Source organism: Ciona robusta, chromosome 3 (genome assembly GCF_009617815.1).
Source record: "Ciona robusta chromosome 3, ASM961781v2".
NCBI lineage: Eukaryota > Metazoa > Chordata > Ascidiacea > Phlebobranchia > Cionidae > Ciona > Ciona robusta.
Window position 1 is genome coordinate 8912957 of NC_143237.1, and position 16741 is coordinate 8929697.

General features: G+C 37.2%; 4 protein-coding genes and 1 pseudogene across 5 annotated transcripts; 4 read left to right on the forward strand and 1 right to left on the reverse strand.

Annotated features, from left to right (window-relative positions):
• The first annotated feature begins 962 nt into the window (after positions 1 to 962).
• Positions 963 to 4838, forward strand: LOC149738991 (uncharacterized). The gene is made up of 6 exons (XM_089875612.1): positions 963 to 1738; positions 2537 to 3637; positions 3712 to 3794; positions 3875 to 4042; positions 4129 to 4267; positions 4407 to 4838. The coding sequence occupies exons 1-6, from the start codon at positions 1681 to 1683 to the stop codon at positions 4610 to 4612; spliced, it is 1755 nt and encodes a 584-aa protein (XP_089731738.1). The 5' UTR covers positions 963 to 1680; the 3' UTR covers positions 4613 to 4838.
• On the reverse strand, positions 4834 to 6671 carry LOC149738992 (actin, cytoplasmic). The gene is made up of 7 exons (XM_089875626.1): positions 6409 to 6671; positions 6120 to 6335; positions 5948 to 6056; positions 5656 to 5817; positions 5468 to 5595; positions 5227 to 5410; positions 4834 to 5140 (listed from the first exon to the last, which is right to left on the reverse strand). The coding sequence occupies exons 1-7, from the start codon at positions 6532 to 6534 to the stop codon at positions 4935 to 4937; spliced, it is 1131 nt and encodes a 376-aa protein (XP_089731752.1). The 5' UTR covers positions 6535 to 6671; the 3' UTR covers positions 4834 to 4934.
• An 826-nt stretch (positions 6672 to 7497) lies between these two features.
• Positions 7498 to 8844, forward strand: LOC149738993 (amine sulfotransferase-like). Its single transcript, XM_089875636.1, has 2 exons — positions 7498 to 8341; positions 8433 to 8844. The coding sequence occupies exons 1-2, from the start codon at positions 7610 to 7612 to the stop codon at positions 8601 to 8603; spliced, it is 903 nt and encodes a 300-aa protein (XP_089731762.1). The 5' UTR covers positions 7498 to 7609; the 3' UTR covers positions 8604 to 8844.
• Positions 8845 to 9712: 868 nt separating this feature from the next.
• Positions 9713 to 13670, forward strand: LOC149738994 (amine sulfotransferase-like). The gene is made up of 2 exons (XM_089875637.1): positions 9713 to 12632; positions 12766 to 13670. Exons 1-2 carry the CDS (start codon positions 11901 to 11903, stop codon positions 12934 to 12936), a joined length of 903 nt encoding a protein of 300 aa, XP_089731763.1. The 5' UTR covers positions 9713 to 11900; the 3' UTR covers positions 12937 to 13670.
• A 250-nt stretch (positions 13671 to 13920) lies between these two features.
• On the forward strand, positions 13921 to 16055 carry LOC149738995 (amine sulfotransferase-like; annotated as a pseudogene). The gene is made up of 3 exons (XR_016384537.1): positions 13921 to 14122; positions 14475 to 15295; positions 15719 to 16055. The product of XR_016384537.1 is annotated as an amine sulfotransferase-like (transcript).
• Positions 16056 to 16741: the final 686 nt, after the last annotated feature.

Below are 16741 nucleotides of genomic sequence, written 5' to 3' on the forward strand. Positions count from 1 at the left end.
GCGAAGCGTCTCCTTTACCGAATAAACCTCATGATTCTAACATTAAAGTCGTTGCAATAGGTACGGATATTCTAAAATTGAAACTATGCACAATCACGGGTATACCATATATATATAGTAGGGTGGGAAAAATAGGACACCATTTTATTCTATTTTCTCGTCCCATTTTGTAGAAAACAAGGAACATTTAAAGAATTATAAAACCGTATCCGTACGACTACCATATAGACTGTTGTTAATTGTTCAAACACGATCAAGATATTTGGATATTATGTGCTAACGGTGTCTCATCTACCCCCCCCCCACCCTATTATATCACCAAACGTTAAAAATTCATTGCACCGAATGTTCCACCGTTTTAGTGTATTAGCGGATTCAGAATGTCGCACGCGTTCAAAGCGACCCAGTACCTATTGGTGTCAATTAACACCATTTTGGATCGAATTTTCGGATGAGCATTTGTGTGAAAATTAGCGGTTCACTCTGCCGGCCATCCTCAGGTTGAGATAACGCATCTATCGCAAAGTAGCAGCTGAAGTGAAGACTTGCGATCGGAGAGAATTTAATTTCGATATTTTTATTTGCATTGATTTACAAAAATATTTATACAGTTTTTGATTTTGAAAACAATAGAGTAGGGTGGGGGGAAATGGGATACCCTTTCATTCTATTTTCTTGTTCCATTTAGTAGTAACAAAGACTTTTCAGAGAATTATAAAACCGTATTCTCACGACTCCCACAGCCCTTTGTTAATTGTTTAAAACATGATTAGGATATTTGAATATAATGTCCCAAAGATGCCCCATCTTCCGCCACAGTACTATATTTGAAAAATATATTGTTCTGCCCCTGAAATAGGAACTTTAGGGGGAGATTTTTCTTACACACATAATAAATTAATATGTTGTTACCGATAAATTGTAGATACACAAAATGAAAAGGTCGCAATTGTATTTACCATTATAAAACAGAAGATCGGTGTGTTTTGCTGGACAAATATTGAGAAAATCTGTGGCGACAACTGTGGTCTGATTTACAGGCGAGTTGGACGGAGTTGACAGGTCGCGAAAGCGATCCCACCTTCGTGTCTGGGTTTCGAGGTGCCGCCCGTCGTGCAGTAGCAACTGTGCGGTCAAGTTGAGAGCAAGAAGACACCACAGCGCGCTTTGAAGCGTCCAAGCCGCCCGCTGAGCAGGGCGGATAGCTCGTTTGGCACCTCGTCTGGCATCGTCCGCACTGTCAACCTTCTTCGTACAAACGTCCTCACCTGCCGCGCAGGATTGCTTCATATGGCAGACCGAGTTGAGTGGGAAATCATATTCTGGTTGCTTCGCTTATAGCTAGCTCACTAGAGACTAGAGTGTTGTGAATGATGAATCATTTGAATTAAGCATTTTGTTTAGTTGATCAAATGAGTTTCAGTTTGATGTTCAGGACTGCTAAGTAATGCAGTGAAAGGAATTCTAAAGTGATTAAATTTAGAAATGGGCTATCAGTGCTTGATTACTGTTGCAGGGTTATTTAAAAATGCAGTCGAACAGTCTAAGAAAGCTTAGCTATATTTGAAGGATTATGTATACTTATTTCATTATAGCAATATTTATTTTTTATTTTAGACTTTTAGTACATATTCAAAATATTAAAATTCTCACTGTGAAATATATTACTGTGATTACATCATGACCTCCGTCGAGCCCATGCTTTATCAAGGCAAGCACGCCGTTCAGAAAAATGAAGGTATATATGCAGACTTATTTATATTATAATTCATCGCGGCAATTGTTTCTCTTATAAAAATCAAACGCGATCATTTTAAATGTTGTAAACAGAGCAGATGCCTTTGTAAATATACATCATCTTGTACCGACAATCCAGCAGAATTTTCCATGAGACTTTCGTTCACGTAAAAGTTAAAATTTTTTCGTGATTATTTGCGCACGGCGCGGTGTTGGAACTTTTCGCTAATCCGACTGTTTGTTTCCGCCTAAATTAATCACAAGTAACAGTTGCGATAAAACAAGGAAACGACTGGATCTCCCGCTGTTATAGGATGCCACCTCGCACGTCAAACCCCACACATACCGTAACTTTTACCTAAATAATGGAAATGCAATTATTTAATTACCTGTGGAAGAATCCGGACTAAGCCGAGATTGCCTAATATAGTTAGACAAGGTCCGGTCACTCGGGCTAAACATTCAAACAGGTGGTGCCTAAAATAGATGCGAGCTGCTACCAAGTGTTTTGCTCGCACCGTTCCTCCCATGGGTGACTGGCTGGCTTTAAGGATGGAACGCTACCGATATAAGTTTGACGTAATCTCGGTCTGGATGAAAGCGTTGACAGCACTACCTGTTTGCACACTCGGCACAACTGCTGCTTATGGAAGTGAACTGCGGTTCCCCGATATGGAAACCGTATGGCTCAATAACAAATTATTTACGGCCCTCAGGACAGCCAGCCATGCAGTCTGCACCATATTTTTAATCCTGGCTTTTGCCAAGACCAAATATTACAAAGTTAAATCTTCTTTAGGCGAATCTACCCGTCCTTGCACTTTGAGTGGAGATGACAGTTTTTACTGCAGCGGCGAATCAACAAATTCGACGTCATCTCCCACGTCATCCATTACGTCATCGCGTTCATGTGGACCTGACAGCGACGAAGGTTTTCCGAGACAGGATGACTTGGATTTGCGTGACAAAGCCAGCAAAAACTTGCAACATAGCGTTGAGCTTTTTTGCCCTATTAAGAGCAAGTCAGTTGATCATGATAACGATTTAATGCCTATGGATCTCTCGTGCAAAAAGAGAACTTTCCCAAAACAAAATTGCAAAACTGCTAGCATGCCTAAAACGAGCCCAACCATAAAATCAGAACCGATTGATGACTCTCCAGCTTCACTTACACGCAACGCTCCACCTTCAAGTATGCCTTCCGTTTCACCCCCTTCATCAAACATCACACGAGAATTTCCACCCTCTATGTTTCCATCATGGCCTTATTTTTCCACTCCAATAACTTCAAGCGCAGGTGGATTTCCGTCTTTTCCGTCGTCCTATATTGCTGGAAAATATCTTCATCCAGCGTTATTCCTTCCACCACCAGCGACGTCTTGCCAAACCGTCCCAACCAACAGCCCTCTCGGTTTTTCTGTAGGAAATTCCATGCTGCCAGGACTTCACCAGCTCGCAGCTAGCCATTTCCAACCATCAATGATCAAACCAGTTGCTCAGCCACAGGGTGTACCGCAAGAGCAGATTTCGCTCAATCACGATGACCAGAAGTTCGCTCAAAATTCCCCACAGCCTCGGTTTTCCCCGACCAACCTGGTCCAAGACCCTTCTCTGTTAGCTGAGTTTGCACGGGTTTTCAGCCGACAAGTCGAACAGTTCCGCCCAAAACCAGGTTTCGAGGAAAACAACACGAAGAATCAAAACTCAGAGCGTCGCCGCAAAAATGCGAAACCGTTAAAGATTTCCGCTGATGTATCGCCACCACAACCTCAACTTAACGACATGCGATCAATTTCGTTTAAAGATTTACCCACCATGGTTTCTCAAACTCACGACCACAACGCCTTCTACGGAGCGCAGAAAAACCGACAGGAACTGAAGAGAAAATCCTCTGGCGAAGGTGATTTTTCTATAACCAATTTTTTTATACAAGCAACCTCGTAGATCAGTTTTTAACAAAAATATTGCTTACAGATAATTCTGAAAGTCCATCTGGAAAAAAGGTATGCTTGAATTCCAAAACTACTTGGAGGCAAATTGACGCACCGGCGTTTCAGGTTCGTACTCTATTCCTTCTGCACACGTTTAGTCTGGCTTTCATTGCATTAGAGTTTTTAACACTTAACTCCCAACACAGATATCTGATGCAATTGAAGAACAAAATAAAACTCCGCAGCCTGTCAGTTTTAAACCATGTCGTATTCCATGTACTGAATGTGGAAGAACGTACGCGACCATCGGTGCCCTCGCTAAACACGCCAAAACACACGAGGACCCGGAATCTGGTAGCAAATTCAATTGCAAAGTAAGAAAAACATTTAAAATAAGTTTTCGCTACAACTTTTGAGATGTTTTACAAATGGCCATTTTCTAACATGTGTGCGTCTTTAGATATGCAAGAAAGAGTGCAGTTCTCTTGGAGCACTTCGAATGCACATCCGCACCCATACGCTTCCGTGCGAATGCCATATTTGTGGTAAAGCGTTCTCACGTACCTGGCTGTTGCAGGGACACATACGCACACATACCGGTAAGTTATCTGCTATATGCAAAACACTCAACGACGAGGCGTATTTTAAATAAAGTAAATTATTATTATGTAAATGTTTTGGGCTAGAATATGAAGCTTCAAAGATTCCTGGCAAATCTAACCAATACTGTTATTTTAGGTGAGAAACCATACCAATGCACTGTGTGCTCTAGGGCTTTCGCCGACCGATCAAACCTTCGTGCTCATATGCAAACTCACGAAACTGTTAAACGATACAGCTGTGTTACCTGCGAGAAAACGTTCTCTCGGATTTCGTTGCTAAAACGTCACCAAGTACATTGTGAAACAGCCTCACAAACTGCACAACGCAAGACAGCATCCTAAAAGTCTATATCGGACATCAACTGTACATATACACCGCAAACTTGGTTGAATATTTATTTTGTTTGTGCCATATTGTTTAGATACATTGTAGTTCAATCCTTGTGCGAATAACCCATGTTACCTCGCTGTAAGTATTCAAGGTGCCCCCGATTTGCTGTTCTTAATATTTTGCACACGTTTGCTGATTAACGCTCCCGCCGTATTGAATAAAAACGCACTTTGAAAATCGTTTTATTTCCGAAAAACCACCGACTTGCGCTATGATACCATTAGAGGGAACTCAACAAGAAAACATGACATTTCACATGAAATTCACTGTTTCTTAAAAGCATTTTCGGTGGACGATTGAGGGCCCGGACTCGTCGTACTCTTGCTTGCTTATCCACATTTGCTGGAAGGTGGATAACGAGGCAAGAATGGATCCTCCGATCCATACGGAGTATTTTCTCTCCGGAGGAGCGATGATCTTGATCCTCATGGTACTCGGAGCGAGGGAGGTGATTTCTTTCTGCATCCGATCACCGATCCCTAGTGCAAATTTAAAGGTTACAGAGCTCTGAGCAAAATTATATATGTGTACAGTCTACACTCTACATCAATCAGCCCTTTTTTACCTGGATACATGGTGGAACCACCAGAAAGCACGGTATTGGCGTACAAGTCCTTTCGGATATCCACATCGCATTTCATAATGGAGTTGTACGTAGTCTCATGGATTCCTGTAGATTCCATGCCTAACATTGTGGGTTGAAACATGGCTTCTGGACAACGGAATCGTTCGTTCCCGATAGTTATCACCTGGCGATATAGTCAGTGTTTTTTTGCTGGCTAATTATAACAACTTAAAAGGCCTACCTGGCCATCAGGCAGCTCGTAACTTTTCTCAAGAGAGCTACTGGTTGCCGCAGTTGCCAATTCCTGGTCGTAATCTAAAGCTACGTAACATAATTTCTCCTTGATGTCCCGAACTATCTCACGTTCCGCTGTTACAAAAAAGAATTTTTAGATATTAGACATTTTTTAACAACGGCTTTCTTTTTAACCTGTTGTAGTAAAGGAATATCCACGTTCAGTCAAAATCTTCATCAAGTAGTTCGTGAGGTCTCGCCCAGCTAAATCTTGACGCAAGATGGCGTGTGGGAGTGCGTAGCCTTCATAAATCGGTACAGTGTGCGACACCCCGTCACCGCTATCCAATACGATGCCTGCAGAAATCGGTAAACCATTTCTTAGGGAAATACTATTAGCTAACTTAGCACTAATATGGACAGATTGGCAATTCTTATAGGGCTATGTTAGTTACAGATTTTAAACGGCACATAACAAAATTCCTACCTGTTGTTCGACCAGATGCATAAAGAGATAGTACAGCTTGAATTGCAACGTACATAGCTGGTGCATTAAACGTCTCAAACATAATTTGTGTCATTTTCTCTCTGTTTGCCTAATTAGACAGCGAATGTTATTGTTTTCCAGTTGTTTTTTTTTAGGTAAATAAAGAACATACCTTTGGGTTAAGTGGCGCTTCGGTTAAAAGAACTGGGTGTTCTTCGGGCGCCACCCTAAGTTCGTTGTAGAAAGTGTGATGCCAAATCTTTTCCATGTCATCCCAGTTTGTTACAACACCGTGCTCAATTGGATATTTCAAAGATAATATACCACGTTTGCTTTGAGCCTCGTCGCCGACATAGCTGTCTTTTTGTCCCATGCCGACCATTACGCCCTGTATCAGTCACGACAGTTTAAAAACTTTGTTAGCGAAGTGTACAGTACAATGTGAATCCAACCATGCTTACCTGATGCTTAGGTCTCCCAACAAGAGATGGAAATACTGCACGTGGTGCATCATCACCAGCAAAACCTGCTTTGCACATCCCGGATCCATTATCAATGACTAATGCAGCAATGTCGTCGTCTAACATGTTTTCAATTTTAATTTGACTTAATTGTTTACAAATGTTTACTGACGCCTAAAACAAGATTACTAATAAAGAGAGTATGCATTCCTTAAAAAGCTAGGAGTATTCCTAAACCTGGAGCACCAACATACATTTTTCCCTACTAGTTGCAACAAAAGTAACCGCAGATCTTACACGTTTTGGGCGAGTAATGCCAACAGCAACTTTTTATTTCCAAATATGGTAAAATGTCTAAACTGTGACCAAATATGGTAGGAAATCAAACACAATTGGGCATTATTACGTAGCCCGCGTCGGTGCTGGAAGTTTATTTCTCAAATGAGCGGGGATGACAGCAGTTTATGTTTTATATTTTGCTAAGTATGTCCAAAATACCACATATTGCTAATGCTGAAATATATATACGAATATGTTGAATTTAAATGCAATCATTTTTTTGGAAAAATTAAATGCAATCAAGTTTTTTTTGGTAAAAACAAAACTTTTGTGTGTTAAATATCCACTACTTTGAGAATATACTTCTAATACCAAGGGGCAATGCATTCTAATTATTGTTATACAGTCTTACGGCAGTAAAATAGAGCCGCAAGGTAATATCGTTGTGTTGTTATTTTAAGACCGATGTACAGCATGTAACCTACATGGCGTACGTAAAATGTTGCGGTGACAAAGCCACCACCGTCATCAGAATCGTTGAACCTTTGGTTTATCAAAGATACATAAGTCATTGCCAATCTCTGGTTTATGCAAAGAGATCTCTTTGGTTATGTATCACTGGCTAAATGCATAGTTATTTGACGCATTGTTTATTTTTCGGGATTGTATGTTTGTGTTTTCTCAGCATATACCTGGACTGGGCTTTTGCACTACCAAAGTAAACTGTTAGTGTAACATGACACTACCATTTCATTTGCTGGTCACGGATGGCCTGATTTCTCGCTAAAGAAACCGGTAGGGAGATTAGTGTCTGCACCGTAAACAGAAAATGGACTATGCAAACATTTCACACACTCATACGGCAAGCAATTACGTGGCGACACTTGATATTAGGACCTAGTACTTTTAGGACTAGGTAGACATGGCCAGTGAAGATTTAACGACCCCAAAGTTTGTTAAATTTAGGGAGGATTCAACTGGTTTAGAAATAATTTACCCTGCAGTATTTACTTACGAAGACTTCGAGTCTGCAAGAAAATATAAAGCAAAAGACAGCGACGTGTATGTGTGTTCCTATCCTAAAACTGGAACCACTTGGTTGCTTACTATAGCATGGCTTATTGTTCACCATGGGGAGGAGTTTTCTGGAAATTATCGAGATAACATTCCCATGTTAGAGTTCGACGGCTGTGAAAGTACCGAAGCTATTGATGACAGCAAATTCCCACGAATAATCAAGACTCATTTTCCATACAAGCTGGTACCAAAAAATTCAAAGGCAAAGTATTTGTATATTACACGAAATCCCAAGGATGCTTTCGCTTCTTACTATTTTCACATCAGGGGATTTCGGTCGCCATACAAATGCGAAAACCCTGACCTAAACAAGTTGTACGAATTGTATATGAAGGGAGAAGTGGAGTTTGGGTTTTTCTTTGACCATTTGAAAGAATGGTATGCTCATCGCGATGATCCTAATGTTTTATTCTTGTTGTATGAAGACGTAAAGCAAGATCCACGAAACGAAGTGTTAAAAATAGCAAAGTTTCTCGGAGACGAGTACGAAAAAAAGCTTAAGATGGATGATGGAAAAATTTTGGAAAATATCTTAGAGCGTAGTAGTTTCAGTCATATGAAAGGCAGGAATGTTTGGGTAAGTTTAATCTAATCAATAACAATTTCCCGTTTTTATTTCTGTTACACAAAACCTATCCTGTTTTAAAGACTCAAGTTTTGCTTTTCAGCATAAAACTTTCCGCCCGGAAAATGAACCGTTTATTCGTAAAGGAGTAATCGGTGATTGGAAAAATCATTTAAGTGCAGAGCAAGCTGATGGTTTGGATCGTGCGCTTATGGAGCATGGGAAAGATAATGGAATTTCAAAATTATGGAACAAATATGCAGAATTTCTATAATCACAAATTATAGTCACTTAAAGTAGCCGTAATGCATAATCGGTTCATATTTCATGTTGACAACTATTGGCACAAGCCAAAAATTATGTTGAAAATTCGATTTTGGCCCAAAACGGTTTATAGTTAATGGTGTTTATCCCCAACATTGGTAAATTGTGCAACGAATATATATTATACCTGTTATACTATAACAGAAAAAGCAGCGCTGATACAAATACAATTGCAATCCAATTAACCAAAATCTATCATACTGTTTTAGCCCCTTTTATATATAAAGACACCCAGCAGCGGGTATCAAGCATATAGTACAATGGGGGGGTAATCCTTTAGCTGGTGGCCACCTGAAATTTTGGTTTCAAAATGTTCTATAGCCCTCACTGATACCTGCTGTCTAATTTTTTTTTCAAAAAAGTCGGGCGTTCGTGTCGAAAATTAACTTTAAAAATGCGCAAAAACATGCTGTGTCACCGTAATTCGTCTGATTTGCGTAAGGTTAACGATTTATTACGTCACAATCGCGGTCTGTTACGTCACAATAGTGGTATATTACATACGTTATAAGACGGTATAGCCTTGTTTTTCCCCACTGTTTTAACGTAGGAATCAAACGTAACAATACGCATTCTATGACGTAATAATCCAACCTTGGTTTAATTCATAACGGCTGATGTGGAAAATACGGTGACGCAGCACGATTTCGCGCACTTTCAAAGTTAATTTTCGACACGAACGCCCGAGTTTTTTCAAAAAAAATTATACAATGAGTATCAGTGAGACCTAAGGAACATTTTGAAACCAAAATTTCAGGTGGCCACCAGCTAAAGGATTACCCAATGGGGGAAGATAGGACACTTAAGCACATATTGCCAAATATTTCCAAAATCAAAAATAGATGACGGTTTTTGGGTAATATCACGAATTAGTACTATCCTTAATTAACAACAATTAAATATAATAAAACACACGAGGAGTTATTTAGCGATCCGCACAACAGGTGAAATTTTAAAAATTTGAAAACACACAGGATAAGATGGGACAGTTTAAAATCAATGTTAATTTTGATTATTAAGTGTATTTATAAATAGGAATATACGCAAATAACACGAAATAACACTGTACGCTTTGAAGTTGGGAATAACACTGAACGCTTTGAAGTTAGGAAACGGATTGTAAAACTCTTGTTATCTTGTTATCCATTGTCTCGCGTCTATGACGTCATAGTCGCCACCATTACGGAGCCCACGGCATGGCATTTTATCATTGCTGGGTGCTGTTTTTTCGTTTAAATGTTGCGATTTTTTAAAAACCAAGTCTTTCTGCGCGTAAAAATGGCTTTCTACTAATGTTATATCTTATCACAATAATAAACCCCACAAAAATAATCAACTTTTATTGAACACTCAATCGATTAAAGAGTAAAAAAACAGAAAATATCAAGTTCACTAACCAAAAACATAAAAGAACATGTTTAAAATATAAAAATACAAACAAAAACGCATAACATTACCATAAACTGGTGTATCTAGCTGCAGTTTTGCATGTAAATTGCCGTGATTTTACTTTTTGGCTCACAAACTTAACACGTATACCCGACAACGAAAATTAAGGTATCTTTGTAAAATTTGCCTAATATCGAAGTGACATTGAGGAAAACAATACTGAGTTACTATTTTTGGTCTCCTGCTTGAATTAGTAAGCTAACTTTTTTGCGTTGCTGGTCTTTATGAAATCGGAAAACGCGAACACCTTATCTGCTAGTACTTAAGCAGTTTGGAGCTGCATGTCCACTCATGTTTCATTATAAATGTAGTAAAGAATGGCTCTATAGATTCGTAGGTATGATCATATATACTGTTATGTAAACTAAGCTGATTGCTGCTAGTCTTAATCGCCAACGTAAAGTACCCTGTTAAACCACACTGTACGTCGAAAACACGTCAAAATATTAATTTACTCCACATTAACTCCTAGATTTAATATTGTATAACAAGATTTATATTAGAAATTATAATATAAATGTTAAAACAATCGCCATACGTGTTTTCTAGCTTTGTGTCGCTTACAAGAACTAAATGAACACATGCCGACCATGCATTTGTATAGGCGATTCACGCTCTGTGGGCTCCGTAATGGCGGACACAAGCGCCGTTTCCTAACCTGGTCTATACAACTTTGGGTATTCCTACTAGGTTTTTGGCACAAGCCACTTTTCATAAATTATCACCAAGTGCAAAGGACCAAATTTCGAATATATTTTCAAAATATTATCTTTTTATCATATTAGTATCTTATAGTTTGATAACCCCTGAGGTATAAATTACTAAATTAAAAGCGAATCTTTCAAAATTTGGCAAATAAAACATACAAAACAACAATGTGGGGAAAGTGGGACTCGAAATTGAAATATATTTACATTAGCAGTATTCTGCAACTTGTAGTTAACCTACCGAATTTAACAGGCTGTGCTAGTTTCTTTGCCATGTAAACTTCATATACATAACGTTAAACCGACATTTTTGGTTAGTTTTATCTTAAATTAAAGTCATATTGACCCATGTTGATTTTCTTCATGCTTATACTTCAGTGTTTTTTTTACAAAACGAAAACTAGTTTTATGAGACAAAATCAAACTGTACGAAATATTCAAGGTTGTTTTATGAAGCTATGAAACTAGTTTAATCGTTCGCACACGCAAACTAAAAAAATCTTCGGCTTTACTATGATTTAACGAGCGTTAAAAAATAGCAACTTACTATTTCGCATTTTTTCACCTGTTCAAAGTATACAGTTTCTATTTTACATATTTTTTTAATATTTAAAAACAATAATCAGCTTTGACGGGCGTTTTATAAAGTCGTAATAATACTGTCGAATAATTCTGTAACTTTATTTTCCTGATTATCATTAATGAGGGCCCGTAAAAAAAAAAATTAAAAAAAAGTCTCGTCTAACAAAGTGTCCCATCTTTCCCCACCCTACTATAGTAAAAATTCAACGGTATATTGTGCACGGAACTATATGTTTGATTTGTATCAATAAAGTTTCAACGTTGACTTAAAGTTTCACGAAGTCCGCATCGTCTGGTTTACGATTTGTTTAATCAGCGGGTACACTAGCTAGCTCTTAACTTTCCGATATCTGTAACAGTAATTAAATGAAGTAAGTAGGATATAGGCCTATACAGCATACTACCATATTATACTGAAGTGAGTGTACTATGATACTACTATTTAATGCGGGAGGTTTTCAATTGATAAGTTTTATGTTTGCAAAAATTAGCCCATAGACATTAGGAATATGGCAGACAAATATTTAACAACCCCGAAGTATGTAAAAGTCAAAGACGAGGCAACTGGAATAGAAATCGTTCTCCCTGGCGCATGCAGCCAGAAAGATTTTAACTCAGCAAGAAAATATAAAGCAAAAGACAGCGACGTGTTTGTGTGTTCTTATCCTAAAACTGGAACCACTTGGTTGCTTACTATTGCATGGCTTATTGTTCACCATGGGGAGGAGTTTCCTAAAAATTATACGGATAGTATCCCAACGTTGGAATTCGACGGCTGTGAAAGTATCGAAGCCATTGATGATGGCGAATTTCCACGAATAATCAAGACTCATTTTCCATACAAGCTGGTACCGAAAAATTCAAAAGCAAAGTATTTGTATATTACACGAAATCCCAAGGATGCTTTCGTTTCTTACTATTTTCACGTAAGAGGGTTTAATTCCGTTTATCATTGCAAAGATCCAGACCTTAGCAATTTGTACGAATTGTATATAAGGGGAGAGGTGACATCTGGCCTCTTTTTTGACCATTTAAAAAATTGGTATGCCCATCGCAACGATCCTAATGTTTTATTCTTGTTGTATGAAGACGTAAAGCAAGATCCACGAAACGAAGTGTTAAAAATAGCAGAGTTTTTCGGAGACGAGTACGAAAAAAAGCTTAATATGGATGAGGGAAAGATTTTGGAAAATATCTTAGAGCGTAGTAGTTTCAGTCATATGAAAGGCAGGAATGTTTGGGTAAGTATAGTCCGATACATAATTATTTTATCGTTCCTATTTCCTTTACACAAAATCTGGGAAATAATGAGGTTATGTATAGTTTGTTAAATGTTTCTGTTTAGTTTGGATTTTATAGGCCTATACTCTATAGCATACAACATACCGGCCGGAAAACGAACCGTTTATTCGTAAAGGAGTAATCGGTGATTGGAAAAATCATTTAAGTACAGAGCAAGCTGATGGTTTAGATCGTGCGCTTATGGAACATGGGAAAGAAAGTGGCATCTCTAAATTATGGGACAAATATGCAGAATTTTTGTAGTTAAACGTTGCAAAACGTCATAAGACATTCTATAATATTTGCTTAAATTTATGGTAATTTTAATAGTTAATTAGCTTTATAAATTTGGTATAAATTACAACGTGTAATGTTTCGCTGGAGATAGCCTTTCAGTTAACTCCTATTTAATTGATTTGTAGGCTACATGAACTTTTATTTGGTTGTGATTGTAATGCTGGGTTTCAATTAAACTGAATCAGTGAAGAAGATAGAGTAAGGTGGGGGAGATGGGACACCTTTTCATTCTATTTTCTCGTCCGATTTGGTAGTAAACAAAAACATTCAAAAAATTATAAATCTATAGCCTATGCTCACGACTCTCATAGACCGTTGTTAATTGTTTAAAACCTGATAAGGCTATTCGTATAATTTGTGCTAAAGGTATCCCACCTTCCCCCACCCTACTATATATCGTACGTAAAACTAACTAAGACCTATTTTCCTATAACAACAAATTTCCACCACTTGTGTAAAGTTGTCCAAAGTTCATGCATCGCTTGCTTCCACGGTTTGTTTGTCCAGGTACAACACAGTCAATATTTACAGATCTATTACGAACAAATTAAAAGCTGACTTGGCAGGTTTTTAACAAATAAAACTGTATATTGGATAAGTAGGTAAACTTTCTTTGATCTCTTGAAATTTCCAAAGCTGTATTATGTGCATGTATTTATCTGTTTTATTGCAATTGCTACATTAAAATAAAAATATATAAATACGTATATATAAACCAAATGAGCACACTCAAAAATGAGCACACTTGAAACCGCGGACACGTTTAGTTGGGCCAAAGAGATTAAAACCAATCTCTTTGGTTGGGCACTCGTAAAATTGCTTTGGTTGGACACTCGTAAAAATTGGTTTTAATCTCTTTGGCTGGGCACTCGTAAAATTGCATAGTCTACGAGTAAACACAGTTGTACTATTTCTCATGCGTGACGATTAAACAAGTTGGCCTTCTAGCATAGAGAACTAATATAAATTCTCTATGCTTCTAGTATTCAGATTTCCATGGTGCAATAGTGACGTTGAACTTTTTTGCAAAACACGTCATGGCTGTTTGTAAGTTAGTTGCAGAATATGCGTCTAAGACCGAAGTAGAATTGATTTTGGACCAGTGTTTGCTGCATTTCGTTGATGTGTTTACTCACGCAACTTCGCAACAAAGGTTGGTATAATATATATTATTTGTTTTAAATGTTATTATAACTCAAAGTTAGTTTATTTGTGCAACATCTGGATCTCTCTAGTGTCTAAAAATGTGAGCGACCATTTTTTTTCTTTTCTACCGGTGCCATTCAAATCTACTTATTTATAAGAACTTCGTCACTTCCACCTTTAAATATGTTGCAGCGGTAGTTAATAAAAAAGTATGCTATTGAATTAATATCGAAAGATCAACCAGATGGGCTATGAATATTAAACATGTACCTATACAAAGAAGTAGGTACACTTTTTCCGCTAGAATGTCAACCTAATTTTTAGGTTAAAATGATTCACTTTTGTAATGTTATCTGCAGGCACTGGGGCCACTGGAGCAGTACCATTGAAGACCTAACTTTACCAAAATTTATAAAAGTTGGGAGACAAAGCAAGTGGCGAAGAAATATCCTTTTAATGTAAACCACTGGAACTTTGATTCTGCCCAAAAATATAAAGCAGAAGATACTGATATGTTTGTTTGTTCATACTCTAAAACTGGAACTACCTGGCTAATGAAAAAACATTGTGTGGCTGATTTTACATCATGGAACAGAAGTCCCAGGACCATACAGAAATAGCATTCCAATGCTATAGCTTGATGGTTCCGAAGCCCCAGGCCAGAATCGATTGGAAACAGTGAATTCCCATGCATAATCAAAACACATTTCCCATGCAACTTTATGCAAATTAATCCCAATACGAAGTATTTATATATCACAAGAAACTCAAAAGATGCTTTCGTTTCATTTTATTTTCATATCAGAAGATGTGAAAAAACTTATGGAACAAATAATCCTGATATAAACAAGCTGTATGATCAGTACATGAAAGGAGAAGTACAGTTTAATTGTTACTTTGATCATTTAAACGAACGGTACAGTCATCGAAATGATCCCAATGTTTTATTCTTGTTGTATGAAGATATAAAGCAAAACCCAAGAAATGGTATTTTAAAAGTAGCAACGTTTCTTGGAAAAAATATGAGGAACTATTGAAGAAAGAAAATGAAAAACTGATGAAAAAAGTGCTAGAGCTTAGTAGTAAACATATGAAGAGTAGAAACATTTGGGTAAGCAGTTACTGTTGTTACCAACATATGTTATTTAATATTCATGAATCTGAATTAAAAATTTATCACTAGATTAGTTTATTTGTAATAAATGGCAGGGGAACTTTTACTATTTAAAATCAAATAACTTGATTTTGATATGATTATTAAGAATTTGTGGAAATCAACTTAACAGCATGTTGTAGTCATAAGAACATAGTTTAGCAGGTTTTAAGGTAAAAATAGGCAGCTCTTCAGTCTTCAGAGATAAGTTTTATTAGCCAGCTCTGATCAGTGTATGCAGTTTACATACAAGCCAGTTGTCAGATTATCCAAAAGATTGGAACAAGTTGTGAAACATTGAGGTAAATTTAATTATTTAATTTTAAGTTACCAATTTAGTGTAATACTTTGATTACTTTTTAAAACTTAATTTGCAATAAAATGATTCTAATTTCTTCTTTAAATTAATAAACTATATATTTAAACTATATATTTAATTTATTAATTTAGGAATATCCCAAACACCCAGAAAATGAACCGTTTATTCGTAAAGGAGTAATCGGTGATTGGAATCATTTAAGTACAGAGCAAGCTAATGGTTTGAATCGTGTGCTTGTGGATCATCGGAAAGATGGTGGAATTTTAAAATTATGAAACAAATATGCAGAATTGCTTTGATGATTTCTTCTAAATGTATTTTTTTGAATAATCAGACTTTATGTTTTGGATTCCAACATCTGGATTTAATGCTCTATTAACTTTCTGTGCAATCACTTGATCATGACTCGTAAAATCATAGTTTGCTGCTAATAAAGCAGTTTGAAATTATACTGATGATATACTTTGTTTGAACTGCCTACAACCTTTTCTTGTAAATTGTTTCATGACGTTTCAACTGGAGTAGTTTGTTGACTTTGGCAGTGATATTGAGAGAAGTACTTTGCTTTTTCACTCCATTATTTTCTTAATTACTTGTAACTGCATTGTCAAGATCACGTCATGAGTACACCTTTTGGGATGCAACATAATCTTATCATTTCTCAAAACATTACCGTAAATGATGTTCTTACCCTAAAAAGAAATTCATTGGAAATTGGGGGGTTCATTCCAATGTAAGAGTTTGATGGTCGTAAGCATACAGAATCAATAGAAGATATAGAATTTCCACGGATAATTAAGACACATTTTTCGCACAGATTTGTGTCAAATAATCCGAATGCCAAATATTTCACAAGAAATCCAAAAGATGCGTTTGTGTCTTATTGCTTCCAGGTTAAAGGTTTCAGTAAGCTGTATAAAGTTGATAAGGTTGAAATTAGCACCCTTCTACGTCTTTATATGGAAGGAGCAGTCGATCAGTCGAGCATAATTCCTATTTCAATCATGTAAACGAGCGGTATGCACACAGAAATGACCCCAATATCATACCCGACTATAGCGCCACGCAAAGGTCTTGTAGCTTTATTTCTACAAGGCATCCGAAAATATTACAACGCGCAACATTTTATTGTAGCACAACAACAAGCAGCCATA

Excerpts from the sequence above, each read along its gene's own strand:
- LOC149738992 (XM_089875626.1), bottom strand. The coding sequence starts at position 6,534 with ATGTTAGACGACGACATTGCTGCATTAGTCATTGATAATGGATCCGGG. Across the intron at positions 6,336-6,408 it reads TTGGGAGACCTAAGCATCAG|GGCGTAATGGTCGGCATGGG; the intron begins GTAAGCATGGTT and ends TGACTGATACAG. Across the intron at positions 5,411-5,467 it reads ACGAGCTGCCTGATGGCCAG|GTGATAACTATCGGGAACGA; the intron begins GTAGGCCTTTTA and ends CTATATCGCCAG.
- LOC149738993 (XM_089875636.1), top strand. The coding sequence starts at position 7,610 with ATGGCCAGTGAAGATTTAACGACCCCAAAGTTTGTTAAATTTAGGGAG. Across the intron at positions 8,342-8,432 it reads TGAAAGGCAGGAATGTTTGG|CATAAAACTTTCCGCCCGGA; the intron begins GTAAGTTTAATC and ends TTTGCTTTTCAG.
- LOC149738994 (XM_089875637.1), top strand. The coding sequence starts at position 11,901 with ATGGCAGACAAATATTTAACAACCCCGAAGTATGTAAAAGTCAAAGAC. Across the intron at positions 12,633-12,765 it reads TGAAAGGCAGGAATGTTTGG|CATACAACATACCGGCCGGA; the intron begins GTAAGTATAGTC and ends TATACTCTATAG.
- LOC149738991 (XM_089875612.1), top strand. The coding sequence starts at position 1,681 with ATGACCTCCGTCGAGCCCATGCTTTATCAAGGCAAGCACGCCGTTCAG. Across the intron at positions 1,739-2,536 it reads CGCCGTTCAGAAAAATGAAG|GCGAATCTACCCGTCCTTGC; the intron begins GTATATATGCAG and ends AATCTTCTTTAG. Across the intron at positions 4,268-4,406 it reads ACACATACGCACACATACCG|GTGAGAAACCATACCAATGC; the intron begins GTAAGTTATCTG and ends CTGTTATTTTAG.